Here is a 22,251-nt window from a genome sequence, read left to right on the forward strand (position 1 = left end):
TAATTTTGTGTTTCTGCATTTATAAAATTACCAACTGTGCACACGTGTTTTTCTAAGGCAAAATAAATTTAATATCCAGCTCATCAAAAAGATCATAATGCAAACCAATTTTGTTTTTTGCCAGATTTTTAAATCAACAACAAAATGGTTACAAGTACAAAGTAAACAGCAGTAAGTGGTAATGTTAGCAATATGAGGAGTAAAGAAGCAACAGATGTTTCCTGAATAGAGTGATAAAATCACTTTATGGGAACATGTGGTAGCATTGTTACCCAAGTAACTTTTCTGACATGATGTGACTCTCTTTAGAATATGTCTGGTTTCCAATTTTTAAAATTAATAATTTCATTTCCAGTCATAATAAAAATAATTTACTGTATCAAGAAAAGTGTAGCTCATATTAAGATAACAACCTCAAAAATCTCAAAGATTGAACAGTAAGGTAGATTTATTATTTCACTGCACATCCAATACAGGTAGGTGAGGACACGGTCTCTGCTAATTGTAGTCACTTAGCAACATAACCTATTAAAGGTTTCATTTTGTCATAATCTACCATGATGAAATATGTTTAATTATGAACTGGTTCTTAAAGCATCTGTACCAAATTATACATATTATTTTTGTTCTCAGTACATTTGCCAATACAAGTCATGTGATCATGTGACCAGAAAAGGGCTGGGAAGTACAAGCATATCATGTACTCAAAAGAGGAGGAAAAGTAGAAGAGATGAAAATCATTTTTTTCCTCAAATTTTTTCTTTGGTTATAAACTGCTGGCTTAAAGAACTGAAGATGACAAGATGGCACAAGTCAATTAATCTATGACATATTTCATACATAATTACACAGACCTTTAATCTAAGAGGGACTCATGATGGCAATTATGTTAGCTCCTTGTAGGGATCTCTAAATTGGGCCACATATTCTACAGAGTATTACAAGATATAAGGTTAAAGAGGAAAATACTACAATTTCATATTCATTTCTGCATAAAAGAAACAAGAAAATTAAATTATACTAATATTTAACAGAAACATGTACTAATATTTAATTTCAAACTTGCTAGTATTTAATATTAAAAATCCTAATTTATCTCTCCATCAGATAGTCATATGACAACCTATAGTATGCCACATACTGAGACAGATTGGGAATTTCAAAAAAATGAGTTAAAAGAATTGTTGTAATTCTTTCATTTGCTTTCAATATACTAAAACATAATGCAGTTGGAGTTAAGTTGATTTAAGAATGTTATAATCTAATTTTATCTATACTTGCTCTCACAAAAAAGACAAAACTTCACAACATGCCAACACAGTCATTTGAGAATTGAATATTGAAGGCCTTATCAGGAAGAAAATGACAGAGTGACACGTCTTCTATTAGCACAAGCTTGTCATTGCCTGCATACAATTGCTATCTAATGAAATTGCCAAAATCAGATTTATGACAATTATTCACACCCTGAAATTTATGAAGATTATTTCACATATAGAGTGGTAGCTACAACTATTAATGATAAACCTGCTCTATGAGTAGATTACATATAATGTATATTGGACCCTGATGAGGTATCTTCAATAGCTTTCATTCAAAACAAGTACTAAAATAATTAGAACCATTCGCAACACTGTGTCACATAATAATCAGCATTTTCCAAAACAGTATTCAGTAATAAAAACATGTAATATTTTAAATAATTTTCAGTAATATTACTTCCACTAATAATAGATTAATAGTTAATATGTTATATTATCATTCATATGTGGGAACTCAAGATATTGATCTCATGGAGGGAAGAGAGTAGAAGGGTGGTTACCAGAGGCTAGAGAGGGGAGAGGGGAGAAAGAGGTGAAGTGAGGTTGATTAATAGGCACAGAAATACAGTTAGATAGAAGGAACAAAGTCTGGCATTAATTAGCACAGTAGGGTGACTATATTGAGTAACTTATTGGCTATTTCAAAATAACTGGAAGAAAAATTTGAAATATTCCCAAACAAAGAAATGATCCACGTTTGGGGTAAAAGTTATCCTAATTACCCTAACTTGATCACTACATGTGGTATGCATGAATCAATATATTTTATGTACCCCATAAATATGTACAATTATGTATCAAGTTAAAAACTGATTAATATGCTATGATAGAGTTAATAGCTTTTGTGAGAAAAAAGCTTATATTAACAAAAATTAAAATTATATAAGATATCAATTTTATCTTTTTTTACAGTTTCATTATTATGTATGTTTTGGAATGAATATAAATATCAGTAAAGAAATACACATATGGAAAGATTTATTCTCTTTTTTTAATTAAGTTTTAAAATTTTTATTTTATGTATTTTTTAAATTATACTTTAAGTTCTGGGATACATGTGTAGAACGTGGTTTGTTACATAGATAAACGTGTGTCATGGTGGTTTGCCGCATCTGTCGCTGCATCATTTACATCAGGTATTTCTCTTAATGCTATCCCTTCCCTAGCCCCCACCCCCAACAGACCCCAGTGTGTGATGTTCCCCTCCCTGGGTCCATGCGTTCTCATTGTTCAACTTCCACTTATGAGTGAGAACATGTGGTGTTTGGTTTTCTGTTCTTTTGTTAGTTTGCTGAGAATGATGGCTTTCAGCTTCATCCATGTCCCTGCAAAGGACATGACCACTTGATGAGGTTTTTGGTCAAATTTCTGATCAATTAGGTCATAATGGACATTCCAACCAGAAGCATCTTATCCGCCCAAACTGGCTTTTTAATTGCCTAACTTGAAATAGCTACTTGGCTGAGTGATAAATATTTACATATATTTAATATGTCCAAAACAGAACTTTTGTTTTTCTCACTAAAACCTATTTCCCCTGGTCTTCACGACTCTGTCAAATACACAAACATTTACCCAGTGGTTTAGGTCAAAATCTTGAAGTCATCCTTTAGTCTTCTCATTTTCTCACAGCAATTTCAAGCCCACTAGAAAGTCCTGACCTTTCAGCCGGGCCTGGTGGCTCACGCCTGTAATCCCAGCAGTTTGAGAGGCTGAGGCGGATGGATCACCTGAGGTCAGGAGTACAGGACCAGCCTGACCAATGTGGTGAAACCCCATTTCTACTCAAAATACAAAAAAAATATATAAATAAATAGGCCAGCTACTCGGGAAGCAGAGACAGGAGAATCACTTGAACCTGGGAGGCAGAGGTTGTAGTAAGTCGAGATCGCACCACTGTACTCCAGCCTGAGTGACAGAGCGAGACTCTGTTAAAAAAAAAAAAAAAGCCTGACATTTTTGCCTCCAAAGCACCTCCTGAACTGTTCCTTTCTCTTTACACTACATCAAGCACCATCACCTCTCCTCTAGATTATTGCAGTCTGCTAATGTCATTCCACTTTTGCCTCCCTATTGCCTGTTCTCCCCAAAGTAGCTAGTGATCTTCCTCAAATGACAATCAGGTTTTGGTCTACTGCCTCGAACTGGTCAATTAGGTCATACATGGGACATTCTCATAAAATCCAAACTCCTGGAAATGCTCTTGCCCATTCCTTAAACCTCTTCTCATATGCTCTTCTCCTTGCTTTATACATGCTCAAGGTACAGGGTTATGTTTTCTCTTCCTCAAGCAGGCTAAGCTCCTTTTGGTCTCCAGATGTTTGCACTGTCTGTTCACTCTGGAACACCCCAGAACCTAGATCTTTACTTGGATGATTCCTTCTCAATATTCAAGTCTCTGTTCCAAAATCATTTCTTCAGAGTGACTGTCCCTTACTACATGTCTTACGGGTCCTACCCATTTCCCAGCCCATTGTGCACCACATTCAGTGTCATTCTGGCCTTCAAGACCTACAAAGTCTGGCCCTGCCCATGCCTCAGTCTTTCTCCCACCAGCCTTCCCTTAATTGCTTGCCTTCAGCACCACTGCACTGCTCCCTGTTTCTTACCCAGACAAAGCAAACTCTTCAGTAGTTTGCACTTATTCTGTCCTCAACAGGGATGTTCTTCCAGATGAGGGCATGGCTTATTTCATCATCTCATCAGAGATAATCTGCCCTGGTCACCCTATCAAAAGATCACTTTTCACCTCACCTTGCTTTACTCTCCAGTCAGTGCTTCATGAAACTTGTATATATTCTAAATCTATCATTGGTTTGTCATTTGTCCCCTTCACTAGAATATAAGCTCCAAGAGGGGAAGGCTTTATTTTTTTTCCCAACTATAATTCTTGACCCTTTGACAATGCATGATAATGCATTATTAGAATGTATGTAAGCTGGCCAGGTGCAGTGGCTCATGCCTGTGATCCCAGCACTTGGGAGGCCGAGGCGGGTGGATCACCTGAGGTCAGGAGTTCAAGACAAGCCTGACCAATATGGTAAAACCCTGTCTCTTCTAAAAATTAGAAATTAGCCAAGTGTGGTTGCACATGCCTGTAGTCCCTGCTGCTTGGGAGGCTGAGTCAGGAGAATCACTTTAACCCAGGAGGTGGAGGTTAGAGTGAGCCAAGATCAGGCCACTGCACTCTAGCCTCGGCAACAGAGCAAGACTCCATCTCAAAAAAATGATAATATATGTAAGCTATTCCATTCCAGCCTTGCTTAAAATTTTTCTATAAAACATGCTTCGATGATATAATCATTAATTTGCTTTTTGTAATTATATTTTAAAATTAATTTCTAGTGGTTGTATGTTCATAAACATTTTTATCTATAGATACATATTACCCAGTTGCAACCTAGAAAGTCCACAACTGTTTACACACCACCAACTGGGCCTTGCTTCCTTTCCACACATTCCTGCCTACAATGACTTTTGTGAACTTTTTAGTATCTGTGACCTAAAAGAGAAATAATGATTGTTTCATTTGCATTTCTGATAGATTTGCCTTTTTTAATATTAATATGGTATGTGAGCTGCCCTTTACATCTTTCTATTTACTTTTGTGTATTGTTACTTAGTAATTCCTTATACACTTGGGATAGTTACTGTCTGTCTGCCCTATATTCTATAAACATTTCCCTAAGGTAGAGTTTGTCCTTCTTCCACTTTATGTATTTTGGGTTTTTTTGGAATAAGGAAGTTTTTTATTTTTTAAAGTTAATTTTTTTACTTTTTAAAGTTTGTAGTTTCACACTTTTATGTGGTTTAAGTGGTATTGTTAATGTTTTATTTTTTACTGTTTTTCTTCATATTCAATTTACGTTGGTGTGTGTAGCAGCAGACAAATTCAAATCAGTTTTATTTTACTTTTTGAAATAATTTCCCAGTTTCTTTATACTATACCAGCATTAAAGTAATAATAATAGCTATGATTTACTAAAAGATTACTATGGGCCAGTCATTTTGATAAATACTTATATATGATAGCTCAATTAATCTTCACATCATGCCTTAGGGTTATGATGAAACCTATTTTTCCTAACAGAGGACAAATGTTGAATGCTTTAAGTTGACCATGGAATCATGTCTCATTTATAACTTATCCAGGAGGCAGAGTCCTGAGTTTATAACCCGCAAGAAGCACATTCTTATAGGCATAAGTGCTTCACATCAATAGGGCTCCTAAGATAATAAATGCTTGAGTAACATGTTCTTGAGAACATGCTCCCTATTGCCACTGCGGTTGTCAACCGGGAGTATTCAAACCAATACTTGAATTGGGTTGGTCACATGACTTGACCTCAGCCTTTTTCAAATTTCCTCAAACCTCCCATCCCCCAAAATTTGTTAGAGTATCACCACCACAGGGTGGGTGGAACCTGGCTCCACTGCCTGAACTGAGACAAAAGGCAGAAAGGGAACGAAGAATATGTTTCCTTGCACATAAAACAAAAAGGCTTCGAAATATTGGAAACATACACCTCCAAAAGGATATACCAAAAGAAAGCCGGAGTAGCAACACTTTCTAACAAAGAAAAAGGATCATCAAGGAAAAAGGATGATGATAATACAGTAAAAAGATGTAACTCTAGAATTTAGGCACATGGAACAACTAAGCCTCAAAAATAATCTGATGAAATAAAGGAAATGAAGAGTGAATGAACTAGATAGATATGCAACTATAAAGTAAATAACAGATTAAGCATATACAAAATAAGCAGTGAGAGAAATGATCTGAACTAAATAAATAAAAACTCAAGCTATTTGGCACATAAAGAGAGGTGTTATACCAAAACACAAAGCATACTTTTTTGAGCACACAGGAAGTATTTCCAAAGTAGAACATGTTTCATATCACAAAGTAAAGGAAACCGCAATCAATTCCAAAGAAAGACTATCAATCTCCAACCAAATATAATAAAATTATTAGTTAAAAGCAAAAGGATGGCAAACAAAATCTTACATGGTCACTAAATAAACAAAATTAACAGCTAGTGGATTTAAAAAGAAATACAGTATAATTAGAACTGAGGAATAATAAAAATGTTACATGGAAAAATTTATAGAAAATAGTTTTAAAAGTACTTAGAGAAAAATTACAGTTTCAAATACATTTATCAAGAAGCAAAAACAAGTATTAAACACGGCTGCTGATTTCACATAGGAGGCTGGAAAAGGAGCAAGACAGAAAAAAGACAAACAAGAAAATAAATGAGACTGAATCAGAAATAATAATGGAAACAAAACACAGAGAATATTAACAGAAGCAAATTCTGGCTTCTTTCCAAAATAATTCCATTCTCAGTAGGTCATCCAAGAGCATTCTTAACAAATTTTTAAGAAGACTGTTAAACCTATTTTTAGAAAATTATCTCAGAAAATAGAAATAACACAATTTATGTAACTCATTTTTGGAAGCTAATGTTATCTTAAATCTAAAACGAGTAAGTCTATTGGCTCATTTTAATCATGATTAAATTTTAAAATCCTAAAAATAATATCAAACTCGTACCTTGTATTTCAAAAAAGAAATACCTTTTGAAAAAAATATATATTTATATATGATATATATATATATTTATGAAAGGATTCTCCAACATTTGAAAAATCTTTAACATTAACTCACATAAACACACTAAATAAAGTAAATCACATTATTATCTTAATAAATGATGGAATAGCATTAAGTTCAGTACCTATTTATTATGAAAATACCTAGAAAGCAAAGAATAGATGGGAACTTCCTTAATTAAGTAAAGGTTTAAATACCAAAATGCAGTTCATAATATATTAATGAGAAACTTTAGATGATTTTCTTTATGACTAGGAATAAGACAAGGATATCCACTATTGTTTGACATAATACTAAAGGCTCTAACCTATAATAAAAAGGTAAAAAAACAAAAAAACAAAAAAACATTTGTGGTAAGAAAGAGACACAACCCAATGTTTCTGATATTAATATCTATTTAGGAAAACCAGTGAAATAAAAAAGATAAACTATTAGAATTAACAAGGGAATTTATAAATATCACTCATCATATTAAACTGCATTTCTTCACTTTAGTGACAACCAAGGGGGAACGGACAAAATATGATCGTCAACATAGAAACATATAGACACATATGTGTGTGTGCATTCTAGGAACTAGCCTAGGATACTTAAGAGCTCTACAGAGATACTTTTTAAAACTGTAACAAATTATGTGGAAGACATTTTATTCTCTTTTTTTAAATAGAGATAAACTATGCTTGTGGATGGAAAGACTTCACTATTAAAAAATTGAAGTCAGAATTTAAAACATTTCTGTATTAGAAAGCTCAGCTCAGAAGGCCTTCATTAAAAATTCTATTAAATATTTAAATAACAAATATTACCAAAGTTACATAAAATCTTTAGGAAAGTAACAAAAGACGCTATCCAAGAATTTCCATAAGTTCAGCTAACTTGATACTAAAGCCTGGCTAGGATATTACAAAAAATAAAGACTATAATCCAATAGCATTCCCTAAAAGAGATACATTCTAACAACAACAAAAATTAAGGCAAATTCAGTGACATATGACCCAATTGGTCATGTTCCACAATTAAAAGCATGTTTAACATTTTTTTAATGTTAAAAAAAAGTAATCATCATAAGAGTTACAAAAAGAATATTTGACAAACATCAAACAGATTCGTTTTTAAAACCTTTTAGAAAACTAGAACTAATTTAATGAAAAACAAACATATTTAATGGTGAATTACTGAAAATTGCTTAGTAGTTTTGAATGAAATAAGGAGATCTTTTTTATTATTATTACCTCTGTTTAGTATTATACCACAAGCAAAATCCATCAATATTCTCAGACAACACAAAAGTACACATAACATATCCAAAATAAGTTAAACATATATTCTTAAAATTCAATAAGTACAACAAAGAGAAAATGAATGGTTTTAAAGATATCACTTAAAATGGCATGAAAAAATCAAATAACTACAAATAATTCTGAAAAAGTAAAAGATCTGCATTAAAAATTATGAAATGTTACTGACAGAAATGAAATAGACTTAAATTACTAGAGAGCTATACCAGATTAGTGGGTCAGAACACTTAATTTAAAATGATGCCAATTTTCTACAACCAATGCATAGCCAATCAAACTTACAGGAGTACTTTTGTGGCAGTTGATAAGTTAATTCTAAAATGTATGTGAAAATTCAAAGTGCAAAACTTGAAGGGGAATAATAAATTGAGAGAACTCATTCTAAAGTGGTAGTTATCAAATTGGCTGTGTGTTATAATCATCAGGAAGATTTTTTAAAACTTGATGGTAATGCCTTACCCTTTTACATAATTAAATCCTTATCTCTTGAGCAGAATACTGGTGTTTATGTTTTTAAATTATTCCAGGTATTTGTAATGCCCAACCAAGTTTGAGAACCATGGCTCTGCAGTGTATTATTATATATAATCTAATATAAAGTATATATCAGATATTGCATATCCACATTATTTAAGACAGGGACAATTGATGTAAGGATAGCAAGTAGATGAATAGAACAGCATAAAAATAATGGAAAAAGACCCAGGCATGTATGGACACTGTTTCTGAGTAAGGTTAACAGAGTAAGGTGATAGAAAAAAGGCAGCTTTTTATGAACTGTCACTGCACCAATTGGCTCTATAAAAAAAAAAAAAAAAGCATTGGTCTCAACTTAAAACCATATACAAAAACATAAACCCAGGTAGGCTGCATATCTAAAGGTGAGAGTAAACAACAGAATTCTAGAAGATAATAGATAATATTTTCATGAACTCAGAAAAAGAAAAATAACTACATATTGACTACACTAACACTAAAGTGGAAAACTTCCATCCTTTAAAAGACAACATTTTGAAAATGAAATATGAAGCTATAGACTAAGACAGTACATTTGCAACACAGAAAATGGGCAGAGTAAGTATCCCAAATATACATACACATAAACTTTATCAAATCAATATAGAAATTTATAAAATTCAACAGAAAAATGAGAAAGAGATATAAACCACCTCTGCAAAAATGAACATCTCCAAAAATCAAATAAATATATGAAAAAGTGCTTGATCTCATTAGTCATCAGGGAGATGAAAACTAAAACCATGAGCTACCACTATACTCATGCCAGAATGATTAAAATTAAGAAGACTGATAATACTGTGTTACTAAGCATATGAGTTAATTGGAACACACATATACTACTTGTAGGAATGTAAACTGGATTACACAAAAAGCTTGTTTTTCATTACCTTTCATGGCTGATGTACACATACAATATGACATGGTAATCCCACTTACTTTTATGTCCTATTTAGTGCATATATATGTAGGCACACATGTACATAAATTTTCATGACAAAGTTACTGGAAACTCCAAACCAGAAATAATTCAAATACCTATTAGCAGTAGAATTAATAAGTTGTAATGTATCATCCAATGGAATAACATACATACTGAAAATGAATGAACTATATAAAACAGAATGGATTAATTTCACAATTATAATGTTAAACAGATACACCAACCAGAAAAGAATACATGCTATAATTTTCCATTTATGTAAGGATCATAAATGGACAAAAGTCATATTCGTGGTTATCCTTGAGGGAGACGGTAGATAATGACTGAGAAAGAGCACAAAATAGGGCTTCTGGAAAACTTGGAATTTTCTATTTCTGGAGCAGGGTAATGGTTACATGAATGTGTTTACATTGTGAAAATGATCAAAGTATTCACTATTTTTTCCTCTTAATTGAAGTACAACATAGTAGTAAAAGTAGTAAGGTGTAAAGAAGATGATCTGGACACATAGAGGGACATACTTTGTTCTTTCTTAAAACAATATAAAATGTCAATTCTTTCCAAATTAATCTATCAAATCAATAAATCCAATAAAAATCCCAGTTGGCAGGAAACTCATTTGGAAAGTCATAAGATATGTTCTCACCCCAGTTAAAATGGCTTTTATCAAAAAGACAAAAAATAATGGATGATGGAGAGGATGTGGTGAAGAGGGAACATTTATACCCTGATGATGGGAATGTAAATCAGTACAGTCATTATGAAAAACAGTGTGAAGTTTCCACAAAAAACAAAAATAGAACTACCATATAACCTAGTAATTCCACTGTGGGGTATATATCCAAAAGAAAAGAAATCAGTATATTAAAGGATATCAACATTTATATGTTTATTGCAGCACTATTCACAATAGCCAATATATGAAATCAACATAAATGTCCATCAATATATGAATAGACAAAGAAAATGTGGAATATTATTCAGCCATTAAAAAGAAGGAAATCCTGTCATTTGCAACAACATGGATAGAACTGAAGGACATTACCTTAAGTGAAATAAGCGAGGCACAGAAAGACAAATATTATATGTTCTCATTCATTTGTGGGAGCTAAAAATATCGATCTCATGAAGACAGAGACTAGAATGATGGCTACCAGGTACTGGGAAGGGTAGTGGGAGGGGGATAGAGAGGGGTTGGCTGATTAATGGGTACAAAAATACAGTTAAAAGGAATAAGATCTAGTGTTTAGTTCTATGATAGGGTGACTATAGCTCAAATAATTTACTATATATTTTTAAATTACTAGAGTAATGGAACTGAAATGTTCCTAACATGAAGAAATGGTAAATGTTTGAGGTAATGAATATCCCCATTACTCTGACTAGATCACTGCACATTGTATCAAAATATCACATGTATTCCATAAATATGCATACATATTATGTATTTGTAAAAAAAATTTTAAAGTCTATGAATATCTAAGCCAATTTAGGAAAAAAAATTGAAAACAAGGGATTGGTCTATACACTGTTTCTATACTAACATTTATTCCAAAGCTACAGTTACAAAAATAGTGTGACTTGGGGGCAATTAAGAAAAAAAAGTAAAGTAATGAAATAGAAGAGATATTTTAGAGACAGACTAACACAGAGGAGAATATATAATATGATTTAAAGGAGGCAACATAAGTCAATGGGTGAAAGATTGTCAGCTTAGCAAATGGTAACTGGAAATTAGGTGAACTGTATAGGGACAACTAAAATTGGATCCCTGTATAATTCATAGCAGTGTCCTGCAAATAGACTAAAAACTAAATGCAAAATATAAAACTGTAAAGCTGATGACAACAATATAGGAAAATTTCTTTTTAATGTAGACATAGAGAAAGACTTCTTACATAAAGCCTAAAAAACACAAAGCATGAGACAAAAATGATTTGGAGCTGGCTTAGAAATAGAGACATCAATAATATGATTGAACATGGCAAAACATAGTCTGATTCCAAGAATCAACTTATGAATAAATTGAATAAAACTGTACACTAAGCTGATGACAGCCCATATTAATTCACCACTTGCAAGTATGTGTGTATATTTGTGTGTGTGTATGTGTGTGTGTAAGTGTGTGTGTATAAAAAAAAACTGGAGCTGACATTTGTTAATTTTTCTTTTACTTTGCAACATAATATGTAATATATTATTTTGTCTATAAACAGGAAAGTCCTACCTACCAATACTTAAGTTATTTTCCTGGTAGTTTGGCTTGATCTGATTCTACAGCTGCTTCAATTCTACCATTTATTGGTGGCTAGAAATACACCTAGAAAATTGCTCATTTTATTGTATGTATTCAAACTAACTACGTAAAGATTTGGGGTTCTATATTGGAGATTTTAATATTCTTTTCCCTTAATTAAAATAATAAGTTACACCAAAACTCATTATCTTATTATTCAATAAGTTTAATTGAACTCTGAGTTTTCAACATCAATTTTTTAAAAATTATCTTGTAGCAATAATTTTTATACTTTCAAATGAAAATCTTCACTATTTAAGGAATTCAGAGTTAGGCCACTACAGAGTGAGAAAAACATGAGTATGAGCAATATTTAGAAGTTAAAAGTTTGGGAAATATTTGGAAATACTTCCTTCTAAACACTGTGCCTTTGATAGTTGCTTTTGTTTTAGCAAGCTAAATCTTTTTTACATTGTAGAAACATAAATATTGGTAACTAAATTGTCATTCTTGATTACAACCAATTTCAAAGCAAAGGCAGAAACAGTTCACCATTCAAGGCCTAGAGAAAGCTCAAGAAGCTTCACTCAATTCCTTATTTCTGTCTGTCCCAGAGTTCTATCTAGTTTCTCCCTTCTCCAACACCATTGGCTCTTGACTATTCATTTGTCAGTTCATTACTTTCTCCATTTTCTGATCACTTTTCCTTTACCAGAACTCACATATTTGCTGTTAACATTTCTGGCTGGAATGCTCTAGCCAGTCAAGGTTTTGGGGAGTGCTTACCTTCAAAATAGATGCCTGCCTGGATTTCTAGAACCCTGGGTAGGGTCCTGAGGTCCAGAGAGTGGACGAATTCTTCCAGAGATAATGCCATTGCTATGCCTTGGGTAGTCTGTAGGCCTGATGCTTACAGAAACTTGTGGCTTCTGGGTGACACTTGTCTGCAGTTGCAGTCCCTGCTCATTGTTTCTTCCTCAGGCAGGCAGGGATGTCACACTACAGTCAAAGTGGAGTAGAGTAGCTCTATGTGGGGAGGACAGTGAAGAGGAAGGGAGGCAGCAGGAGACAAAAAAAAAATGTTAGAGCTCTTTTGTTCACATTGTGGCTTCATTTCCTTCTGACTTTGAAGTAGAACAGGATGGGGGTGGCATGAACAGACAATGCCAAAAAAATGAGATGTGGTAAGTAGCTTATTCTGTCCGTTGCTAATCCAGGTGTGCATCTATTGCGGTAGCAAAACTGAGGTCAGGGTTGCTGTGGCTTGTCCACCAACAAAGAATAAGAACACATGACTAAAGTCTAACCTTAAAAATGGCACCATGTGAATTCATTATCTCTCTTCATTTCTAAAGCTTGGCTTTGTGCCTTATTAGCATACTGTCAGTGCCTTTACATTAAAATTGCTTATAAAATGCTTTGTGTCAGCTCTTTTTAGAAATCTGATACTCTGGAGAGAGTATCAAAACCACTTTTTATTCTTCACATTAAAAACGTTGCTGAATCTTAAAGGAGGATAGGGTAGGGAGAGAATATGCAAAGTGACACGGCAAATTAATAAAGTACGTTAACATGAGTTTTCTAATCTCTACACTATAGTAGAAAGTATTTACATTGTTTGTTAGGAAACCTGAGTTTTCTGGGTTTAGTTCTGCTTTTGATTTACAGACTAACTTCAGCCGTGTCTCCTCTGATTCTCATTTGTTTTACTTACTAAATGGAGATGAAGTAGAAGACTCCAGTAAATTTTATACTTTCTTCCACGTTCAAAATTCCACAATTCTGATCTTGTTGTTGAAATTTAGGAGGGGAAAGCGTTAAAGGATCAGCATTAAAGGAAGCCAAAGAAACCTCATGAACATTGATCTCTTCAAAATCCTGCCCCTCTAATATTTTGCATGTAAATGAAACAATATTTAGAATATGTACAATCAAAGGTGATAGTTCCTAAGTCTCTTTAAGGATCAGTAAAACAATGTTGGTTGAGGCTGAGGCTTATACCTGTAGTCTCAGCACTTTAGGAGGCTGAGGTGGGAGAATTGCTTGAGGCCAAGAGTTCAAAACCAGCCATGGCAACATAGTGAAATTCTGTCTTTACAAAAAAATTAAAAAATTAGCTAGGCATGGTGGCACATGCCTGTAGTCCCAGCTCTGAGGAGGTTGAGGAAGGAGGATCATTTGAGCCCAGGAGTTGGAGGCTACAGTGGGCTGTGAACATGTCACTGCATTCCACACTGAATGACAGAGCAAGATCCTGTCTCAAAAAAAAAAAAATTATAATACTGGTTCGTATGTATACACCTGAAAGATGTTCAAGAAGCTGCATGTTCTCTTTAGTATATAATCCAATAAAAAATTAAAAAAAAAAAAAAAAAAGAAAACTCTAGGCTTTTGTTTATGATCTATTTTGGCCTGAAGCTGCAGAGTGCATAGGCAGATACAGAGGGTCAGGGGACATCTCAATTCTACCATAGCCATCATGTAAATTACCTAGAAAGATAAATAGTGCCTAGTTTTGATATGGCACTTACAAAACTGTTTCAACTTGTCATAATGCTATTTGACATTTTCAATAATCTGCCCAGCTTTATTTATTTCTTTATAAAAGTAGAATTTATGGTTGGCCACATCAACAGGTTTTCTATCAGTAGATTCAACTTCCTAACTTGAAACTTTTTTGTCCAAAAATTTCCTAACCTTGATCTGTCTGTCTTCCATAGCCCTCCCCACAGTTTACTGTCTAGTAGTGTATTTCATGCAGTTGAATATATGAAAGAAGCTTCTGTGGACTGCTCCTTAAAAATCATGAATCTGTTAGAATTGATGCCACAATACACTTCATTTGATATCTAATGTAAGCTGGATTTCACTTTTTTTTTTTTTTAATATTCCCAAGTCAAATTTCTATCCTACTAGCCAAACAGCCATTTCCTATCACCAATCTCTTACAATTACCTAGGTTCCATCTGCTTCTGCTCTTGGTACAGATGCCACTCCCCCTGTGATAATCTTCTTCTTTGTATTCTCAATCTTAATTAATGACACTACTATCCTCTTAGTTTCCCAAGCCAGAAGACTTAGAATCATGTGAGATGCCATTTTTTTTTCTCTAGCTGTTAAATCCATCAGGCCCTATAGATGGCAATACTAAGTACCACTCACTCTGTCTTTGCTCTATATCCCCACTGCTACTGCTTTAGACCAGATTGTAATCACTTCTGACATGCAGGCAAAAAAAAAAAAAAAAAAAATTCTGATGTAAAGCAGCCAAGATAAAGTTGACAAAGAAGAGCAATGAGAAGTACTTGAATCATCAGGCAGTGAAGTGAATTACTGAAGTTTGGTCATTAGAACAGCACTTTATAGGTGTAATAATAGATTAATGAGAATTCAAAAGAAAACCCAGACTTATATAATAATTTACTATTTGATACAGGTGAAATTCCAAAGCACTGGGGAAGAATTTTTATTCAACAAATGGTTAAATAATTGCGGGGGGAAGTGTTTTATTCAACAAATAGTTAAATAACTGGGGGGAGAGTTTCCTAACTTTCCATGAGATAAAATTAGAGTTAGATAAATTTTAAAATTAAATGTAAATAAAAATAAACCAGAGGGAAAAAATAGGAAAATGTCTGGAAAAGGGTAAGAAAATAACTATTTCTGAGCACCAGTTGAAGTCTTAAAGGAAAAGACTAATAATATATTTGACAACTAACTTATGAAATACTCCTGTAAATCAAAAAGAAGTTTGAACAAAATGGAAAAAAACCACATACTTCAAATAAAAATTGTCTTAGGTATGTAAAGGCCACTTGTTAATCAATAACCAAAATAAAAATATTCAAAGACTTCTACTTCTGGCTATGAGCTTGTATCTGACCAACTTTCCTATCAAAGGCACCTGGAAGAGCTGTATACTTTTGAAAAAGCTGTTTTAAGAAACGAGAGAGCTGTCAGCCTGCAGGACACGAGAGGCCATGACCCTGTAAAGCAGAGCAGAACCATTAGAGGAACCCCATATTCTGCACTTCTCTTCCCTCAAGGCTTTTATGGATTAGTAACTGGCACCAAGAGGAGAGGTTGAACAAAAACTGGTGGTTCAGGAGGAGAGCCCCTGAGTTGAGTTTTTGGCAATTTCACATAGCAAAGAGACCAAAATAAACTGGAATTTGGGACTTAGCAAGTCCCCCAGGAAAAGTTGGAGAAATGTGTTGCTCAGCACCATTTTTTCCCCTTAAAAAAATTTTGCCCCTTCAAAGCAGTACAAGGTTGATTGTATGAGACACAAACAAAAGCATGATTGGTATAAAGCTGAAAAAGCCAAGTAGTGCTTTTAGCAGTCTTACAGAACTGGGAAGCCAGGGCCTGCCAGCGAGCGAGATGGAATCCCAGCAAATGCCTACATTCTCAGCTGGGGATACTGAAGGCCGCTTCCTAAGAGAAAGGGTTGCCTATAAGGCCGGGTGCGGTGGCTCAAGCCTGTAATCCCAGCACTTTGGGAGGCCGAGGCGGGTGGATCACGAGGTCAAGAAATCGAGACCATCCTGGTCAACATGGTGAAACCCCGTCTCTACTAAAAATACAAAAAATTAGCCGGGCATGGTGGCACTTGCCTGTAGTCCCAGCTACTCCGGAGGCTGAGGCAGGAGAATTGCTTGAACCCAGGAGGTGGAGGTGGTGGTGAGCCGAGATCGCGCCATTGCACTCCAGCCTGGGTAACAAGAGCGAAACTCCGTCTCAAAAAAAAAAAAAAAAAAAAAAAAAAAGAGAAAGGGTTGCCTATAAATAGAACAAGCATTATAAAACCCAAAGCCCAGACTAAGATGGGCTCAATCCCTCAGTGGATTAAAGTGGCCTGCCCCTATTCTCACTGCCAGATAGAAGCAAATTTAAATCCTCCTGTTGAGGAAAAGCACCCAGAACGTCTATAATATTTAAAAATACAACATCTATAATTTAGTATGAAATGAACAGGAATGCCAAAAGACAGGACAAAGAAAGAGAGAGAGAAGGGAGACCATAGAAACAAACTCATGGGGTGATTCTGCTATTGGAATTATTACTCCTGCAATTTAAAATAATGTTGATAAACATGTTCAAAACTAGAAGACAAGAAGGAGAAAAGAAGGAGAAGACACCTGCCATCTATAGAAAGTATCATATGGAATTTCTAGAGATAAAAAATACAGTAACTGAAATTATGAAGTCAATAATTGGCTTTAACAGCAAATGGGACATATACAGTAAGAGAGGATTGTTGAACTGGAAATGGGAATGTAGGAGGATATCTGCTCTCTCTCTCTTTCTCTCTTTTTCTTTCTCTCTCTTTGTCTCTCTCTCTCAAGAAAGGCATTTCAGCCATAGTGGAAAGATCTTATGTGTAAACTGAGCCCCAACATGAGAGGAGAAATAATAGTGGGAGAAGCAATATTTTAAGAGATAACAGCTGAAGATTTTCCAAAGCTGAAAAAGACATCAATCCATAGATTCAAGCCTTGCCAACACCATCAAGGAGGATAAATGCAAAGAAAGGCATACTAAGGAACATCATACTAAAATGTTAAAAAGCCAAAGTCAAATGAATGTCTTAAATGCCATTCTGAAGAAAAGAAATCGTCAAAGCATCATTAAGAAGATGATAGCTGACTTACTAACAAAAACTAATAAGACTAGCATGCAGTGGAATAGCATCATCAAAATGCTGAAAGAAAATAACTACCAACTTGATATTCTAAATCCAGAGAAGCATGAAACCAACAGCAAAATAAAGACATTTCAGACAAACAGATACTAAGAAAATTTGTCACCAGTAAACTCTTGCTAAAAGTAATACTATGAAGGATGTTCTTCACACGAAGGTGAAATGATCTCAGATAGAAAATCAAGACCACAGGAAGGAAGGAAGAGGGTGAATAGGTCAGTAAATTGAAATATTGAGTTCCCAAAACAATAATTAATGGCCTGTGGAGTATAAAATACATTTTTACTACATATAATTCATGCAGTGTATTGTAAAACATAGCAGTAATGAAAAAGCAAAACTGATAATGAAGTTAAGATGTTCTAAGGTAATAGGCTTCTAGAGATGTTGCAAACGTAATGTTTAATATCATATTTAAATAAATAAAAACATGTAATTTCTAGGAAAGCCACTAAAGTATAGTAAATGGAATTAAACTTACTTAATCCAAAAAAGTCGAGAAAGGAAAGAAAAAGAATCTCAAAATTGCTAGCACATAGCAAGATGGTATACATAAACTCAATAATACTCTTAACTTAAATGAAATAAATATACAAATAAAAATTAAATAAATTAATAGTTCAGGTAATTAATGTTGGCAGATAACATTTAAACAAATACATTTACTTAAAAATAGGCAATTTAATTATAAGTCTCTGAAGATGGAACAATGGGAAAAGATATACTATAAAACATTAAGCAAAAGAAAGTTCATGAAACTACACCAATATTAGATGAATTAGATTTAAAGGCAGAAAGTGTTATAAAAGATAATAAGATTATTCATTTAATAATGAAAAAGTGACTGATTCTTGGAGAAAATTCACAGCTCTAAATAATATAGCCTCGAATATCTAAAGCAAAATTAACCAAATGAATAGAATCAGAGTAAAAACCTTTTACAAACTGATTCAAAACCTGACAGAAAAAACAAATATTGAATTCATAAAATTGATACTGTTAACAGTGTAATATTTATGCATTCATATATACTACAAACTGTTGTGATCTATCTTGAAATCAATTTGATGTAGCAATTTCACATTTAGCTATAATCAGATACACAGAAAGATTTGTTCATACCATCAACTGAAGCATTTATTATTTTAATGACCAAAAAAAGAAGGAGAAAAAGAGAAGAAAATGCGTTTCACATTACGCTAATAATTTAAACAGGGAAGTTTCTGTTGAAAAAAAACTTGTCCTCACACCGGGCTTGCTACTACTTAACACATCTTCTTAAAATTTCCACTGAAGAATGGAAATAGACTTGTCTATCAAATGATGATTACATTATTGTTAGTGTTATTATTGCCAATGATTTATATCCCAAAAGAAGTATTGTTGAAAAGAAAGAAAAATTGCTCAAAGCAAACTTTATATAAGATACCAATTCCTTTGCTAAACTATAGCTGCTTTCATAAAAAAGCAGAACTGGCTGAACGTTTAAAAAACATGACTCTCACAAGCAGAGAAATAAACTTCAAAAATAGAGGCTTAAAACTATATTATAATATCTGAGTGTAATGTAATATTTCTTTGAGTAAAGAATAACCCCTTATCTCTAAGTAGACAGTATCAGAAAAAAAAAGAAAGAATAAACCTTAGAGATTATTCTGACTGGTATTTAAATCATTCATTCTCATTCATTGTTCGCTTCTAAAGAAGCAAAAATTAGGCTTATAGGAATCATTCCTGTCATTTTGGATTAAATAATATATGCCATTTATTGGTTTAAGTCATTGAAAGCTTGCTTGTTCTGGGGAATCATACAATACCACTGGGGCACTAGGCTTGGATTTTTTTTTTTTTTTTTTTTCATGAGCAACATTTCAGGGAGATCCTGCTGTTGTGTGCACCTGGAAGCTCAAGATTTGTATCTCATAGATTCAAGTACAATGGAAGAGACTACCTTCTCCTAGTTATACCAGGGAAACTCCCAGGATAAGCTCTGATTAATCTAACTTGTACATGTGATTGGCTCACATGCACGTGACTCAGCCAATCACTATGCCTAGAAAATGAAATATACTAATTTCCCATAATTTCAAGTTTATGGGCTCTACTATGGATTTTATTAGGGAGTTATCTCAGCTAAATCACAAAAAGAATTGGAAGAGGAGATATCTCAAAGGAAAATCAGTGAGCTATTACCCAAAAGAGAAAGAATGGGTGTGTGATGAACAAAATCATAGTACACCCACCATAAATGTTTCCAGTGCCATAAACGGCTTCCATCTGAAATGCCTTGATCACCATTCTCTTCTGTCCCCAACCGTATGTACACTCCTAATTTGTAAAAATGAATATGAATGATTTTAATAATCTTGAAAGAAAATAAATTCCTTCTATAACAAAACAATTTATTTTATCAAAATGCAATGGCCTATGAATGTGTTCATTCGTCACCACCTGGTTTGCAATGAAGCCCTTGCTTCCCAGCACTTTTAGTTTCCTTTTGAATTAAACTCAGTATAGGACTCATGATTCTTCCCAGGTAGGTTTATTTTTCTGGTCATCCGGCCTCCCCTTTCCCTGCCCACGTGGTCTTGGGCTCCTGCCCCAAACTGCTCACACAGTTCAGGGCTCCTGGGTGGCCGTCTTTACCAGGTCCAGGTGTGCAGAGGTATCCTCTCCCGACACGCAGCAGGCTGCACGTGGTCGCTGCTGACTCCGAGATGACGGAGATGATGCGGGGCCTTCAGAAGCCCAGGACTGAATGGGGGCGGGGGGAGGGGGTGTGTTGCACAGCCGCAGCCGGCGCCGCCCTCCGCCCTCCCCCAACAGCAGGGGTCGTATAACAGCATCTCTTAGGGAAATGGTCGTGCTTTCTGTGCCCACCGAAGTCACCGTGATCCCATTAGACATGGAAGGTACCACACCACTGTTGCTTTCTTGAAGGACATTTTATTCCCTTACCTCAAAGAAAATGTTAAAGAGTATCTGCAGACACAGTGGGAAGAAGAGGCCAGCGGGAGGTCAGTCTTTGGAGAAAACAGGCTGAAGAGGACGCCCAGCTGGTTGGACTGTTCCTATCTCTGCAGCGTCTGAGAGTGGAGTGGATGATCCGCAACAGATGATCCAGGCCGTGGTAGATATGTGTGCTGGCAGATGTACCTGGATCGAAAGACCATTGCACTCAAACAGCTGCAGGGCCACGTGTGGAGGGCGGCGTTCGCAGCTGGGAGCAGGAAAGCAGAGTTCTTCGCAGATATAGTTCCAGCTGTCAGGAAGCGGAGAGAGGCTGAAATGAAGATGTATATCTATTCCCTAGCGAGTGTGGAGGCACAGAAACTGTTGTTTAGGCATTCTACGGAGGAAGATATTCTTGAGCTTGTTGATGGTCACTTTGACACCAAGATTGGACACAAAGTGGAGAGTGAAAGTTATAGAAAGATTGTAGACAGCATTGGGTGCTCAACCAAAAACATTTTGTTTCTGACAGACGTTACTCAAGAGGCCAGGGCGGCTGAGGGAGCAGCTGTCATGTAGCTGTAGTGGTGAGCAACACAGGATTAACAGATGATAAGAAGACTTGCTACAGCCTCATCACATCCTTCAGCGAACTATACCTGCCTCCCTCAACCTAGAGGAGGGTTGCTAAGGCAGACCGCACTGTTCCCAGAGTTGTCCCTGTCACATCCGGGTTTATTCTAATGGTGGAAGTAACTCACTTAAAAAACATATACATGTACACATTTATATGCAAGTATATATGTAGGCTCAAATTAACTTTCACAGGTACATAAGTGAAAGAAGATTCAGTTCAGTTAATACAAAACTTATTTAAAGATGCTTTATAGTTAGAAATTGTTTGAAATTATACTCTAACCCTTACTGAGGGCAAAGCGTAGTTGATAGAAGAAATTAAGTACCTATCTAATGTGCTATGTGTACCAAGTCGTATACTAAAATGGAAAGCTAGTTTTGAGAAAGTATTTAGAACCCTTGTTATTTTAAAAAAGAAATATTTCAAAGACTTATTTGCAATAATAATTCATTGCTCCTGTTTGTGATTTTGATTATAACAGCTATATTTTATATTTGCCTCTCTATATATAATCAAAGATGAAGGTATTTATTTCTGCTCCAAAAGAGCAAAATTGGGAAAGAAAACTCACTTAAGTCTTGATCAAACAAGTGTCTTTTACTTAAGAAGAAACTTGGTAATCATTGTGGCACCCACAACAAGCATTTGCCTTACCAGTAAAAAAGGTGCACTGATTTAACAGCTAGAACAGAGATTTGGTTCTTAATGTTTAACAGAACAGTTCTAATCCCATGGGGTGTTATCATTATAGATTTTATAGTTGCCTTTCTAACTAACATAGTTTGAGAATCTTCTTTGCTATTTACTATTAAAAAACGTTTTACAGAAATCAGTCCATAGGATTAAGTTGAGCCCTAATATGTAAGATTTTCCTCTGGAATGGATGTGAGAAATATAAATTTTATAATAGCAGTATTTATCTTGGTTTAATTCTAATAGGTTGTCATGTTAATTTCATGTCATGATTAATAAAAGCATTTTTCTGGTCATCCTTTCTTCTAAATTAATGTTTAATTGTCCTTTCAA

At 34.6% G+C, this 22,251-nt stretch overlaps 1 protein-coding gene and 1 pseudogene across 4 annotated transcripts in view; one reads left to right on the forward strand and one right to left on the reverse strand.

The window, feature by feature from the left end:
- Positions 1 to 12,935, reverse strand: part of THEMIS (thymocyte selection associated) — a 226,526-nt gene extending 213,591 nt beyond the window's left edge. For all 4 annotated transcript variants that reach the window (XM_008995003.5, XM_054254420.2, XM_035296652.3 and 1 more), the window contains exon 1: positions 12,719 to 12,935. In XM_008995003.5, coding sequence (XP_008993251.4) covers positions 12,719 to 12,809 — 91 coding nt within the window. In that variant the 5' untranslated portion in view covers positions 12,810 to 12,935. The remainder of the gene's footprint in view (positions 1 to 12,718) is intronic.
- A 7,558-nt stretch (positions 12,936 to 20,493) lies between these two features.
- Positions 20,494 to 21,935, forward strand: LOC100403533 (enolase-phosphatase E1 pseudogene; annotated as a pseudogene).
- Positions 21,936 to 22,251: the final 316 nt, after the last annotated feature.

The sequence above is a fragment of the Callithrix jacchus genome, chromosome 4 (genome assembly GCF_049354715.1).
Source record: "Callithrix jacchus isolate 240 chromosome 4, calJac240_pri, whole genome shotgun sequence".
NCBI lineage: Eukaryota > Metazoa > Chordata > Mammalia > Primates > Cebidae > Callithrix > Callithrix jacchus.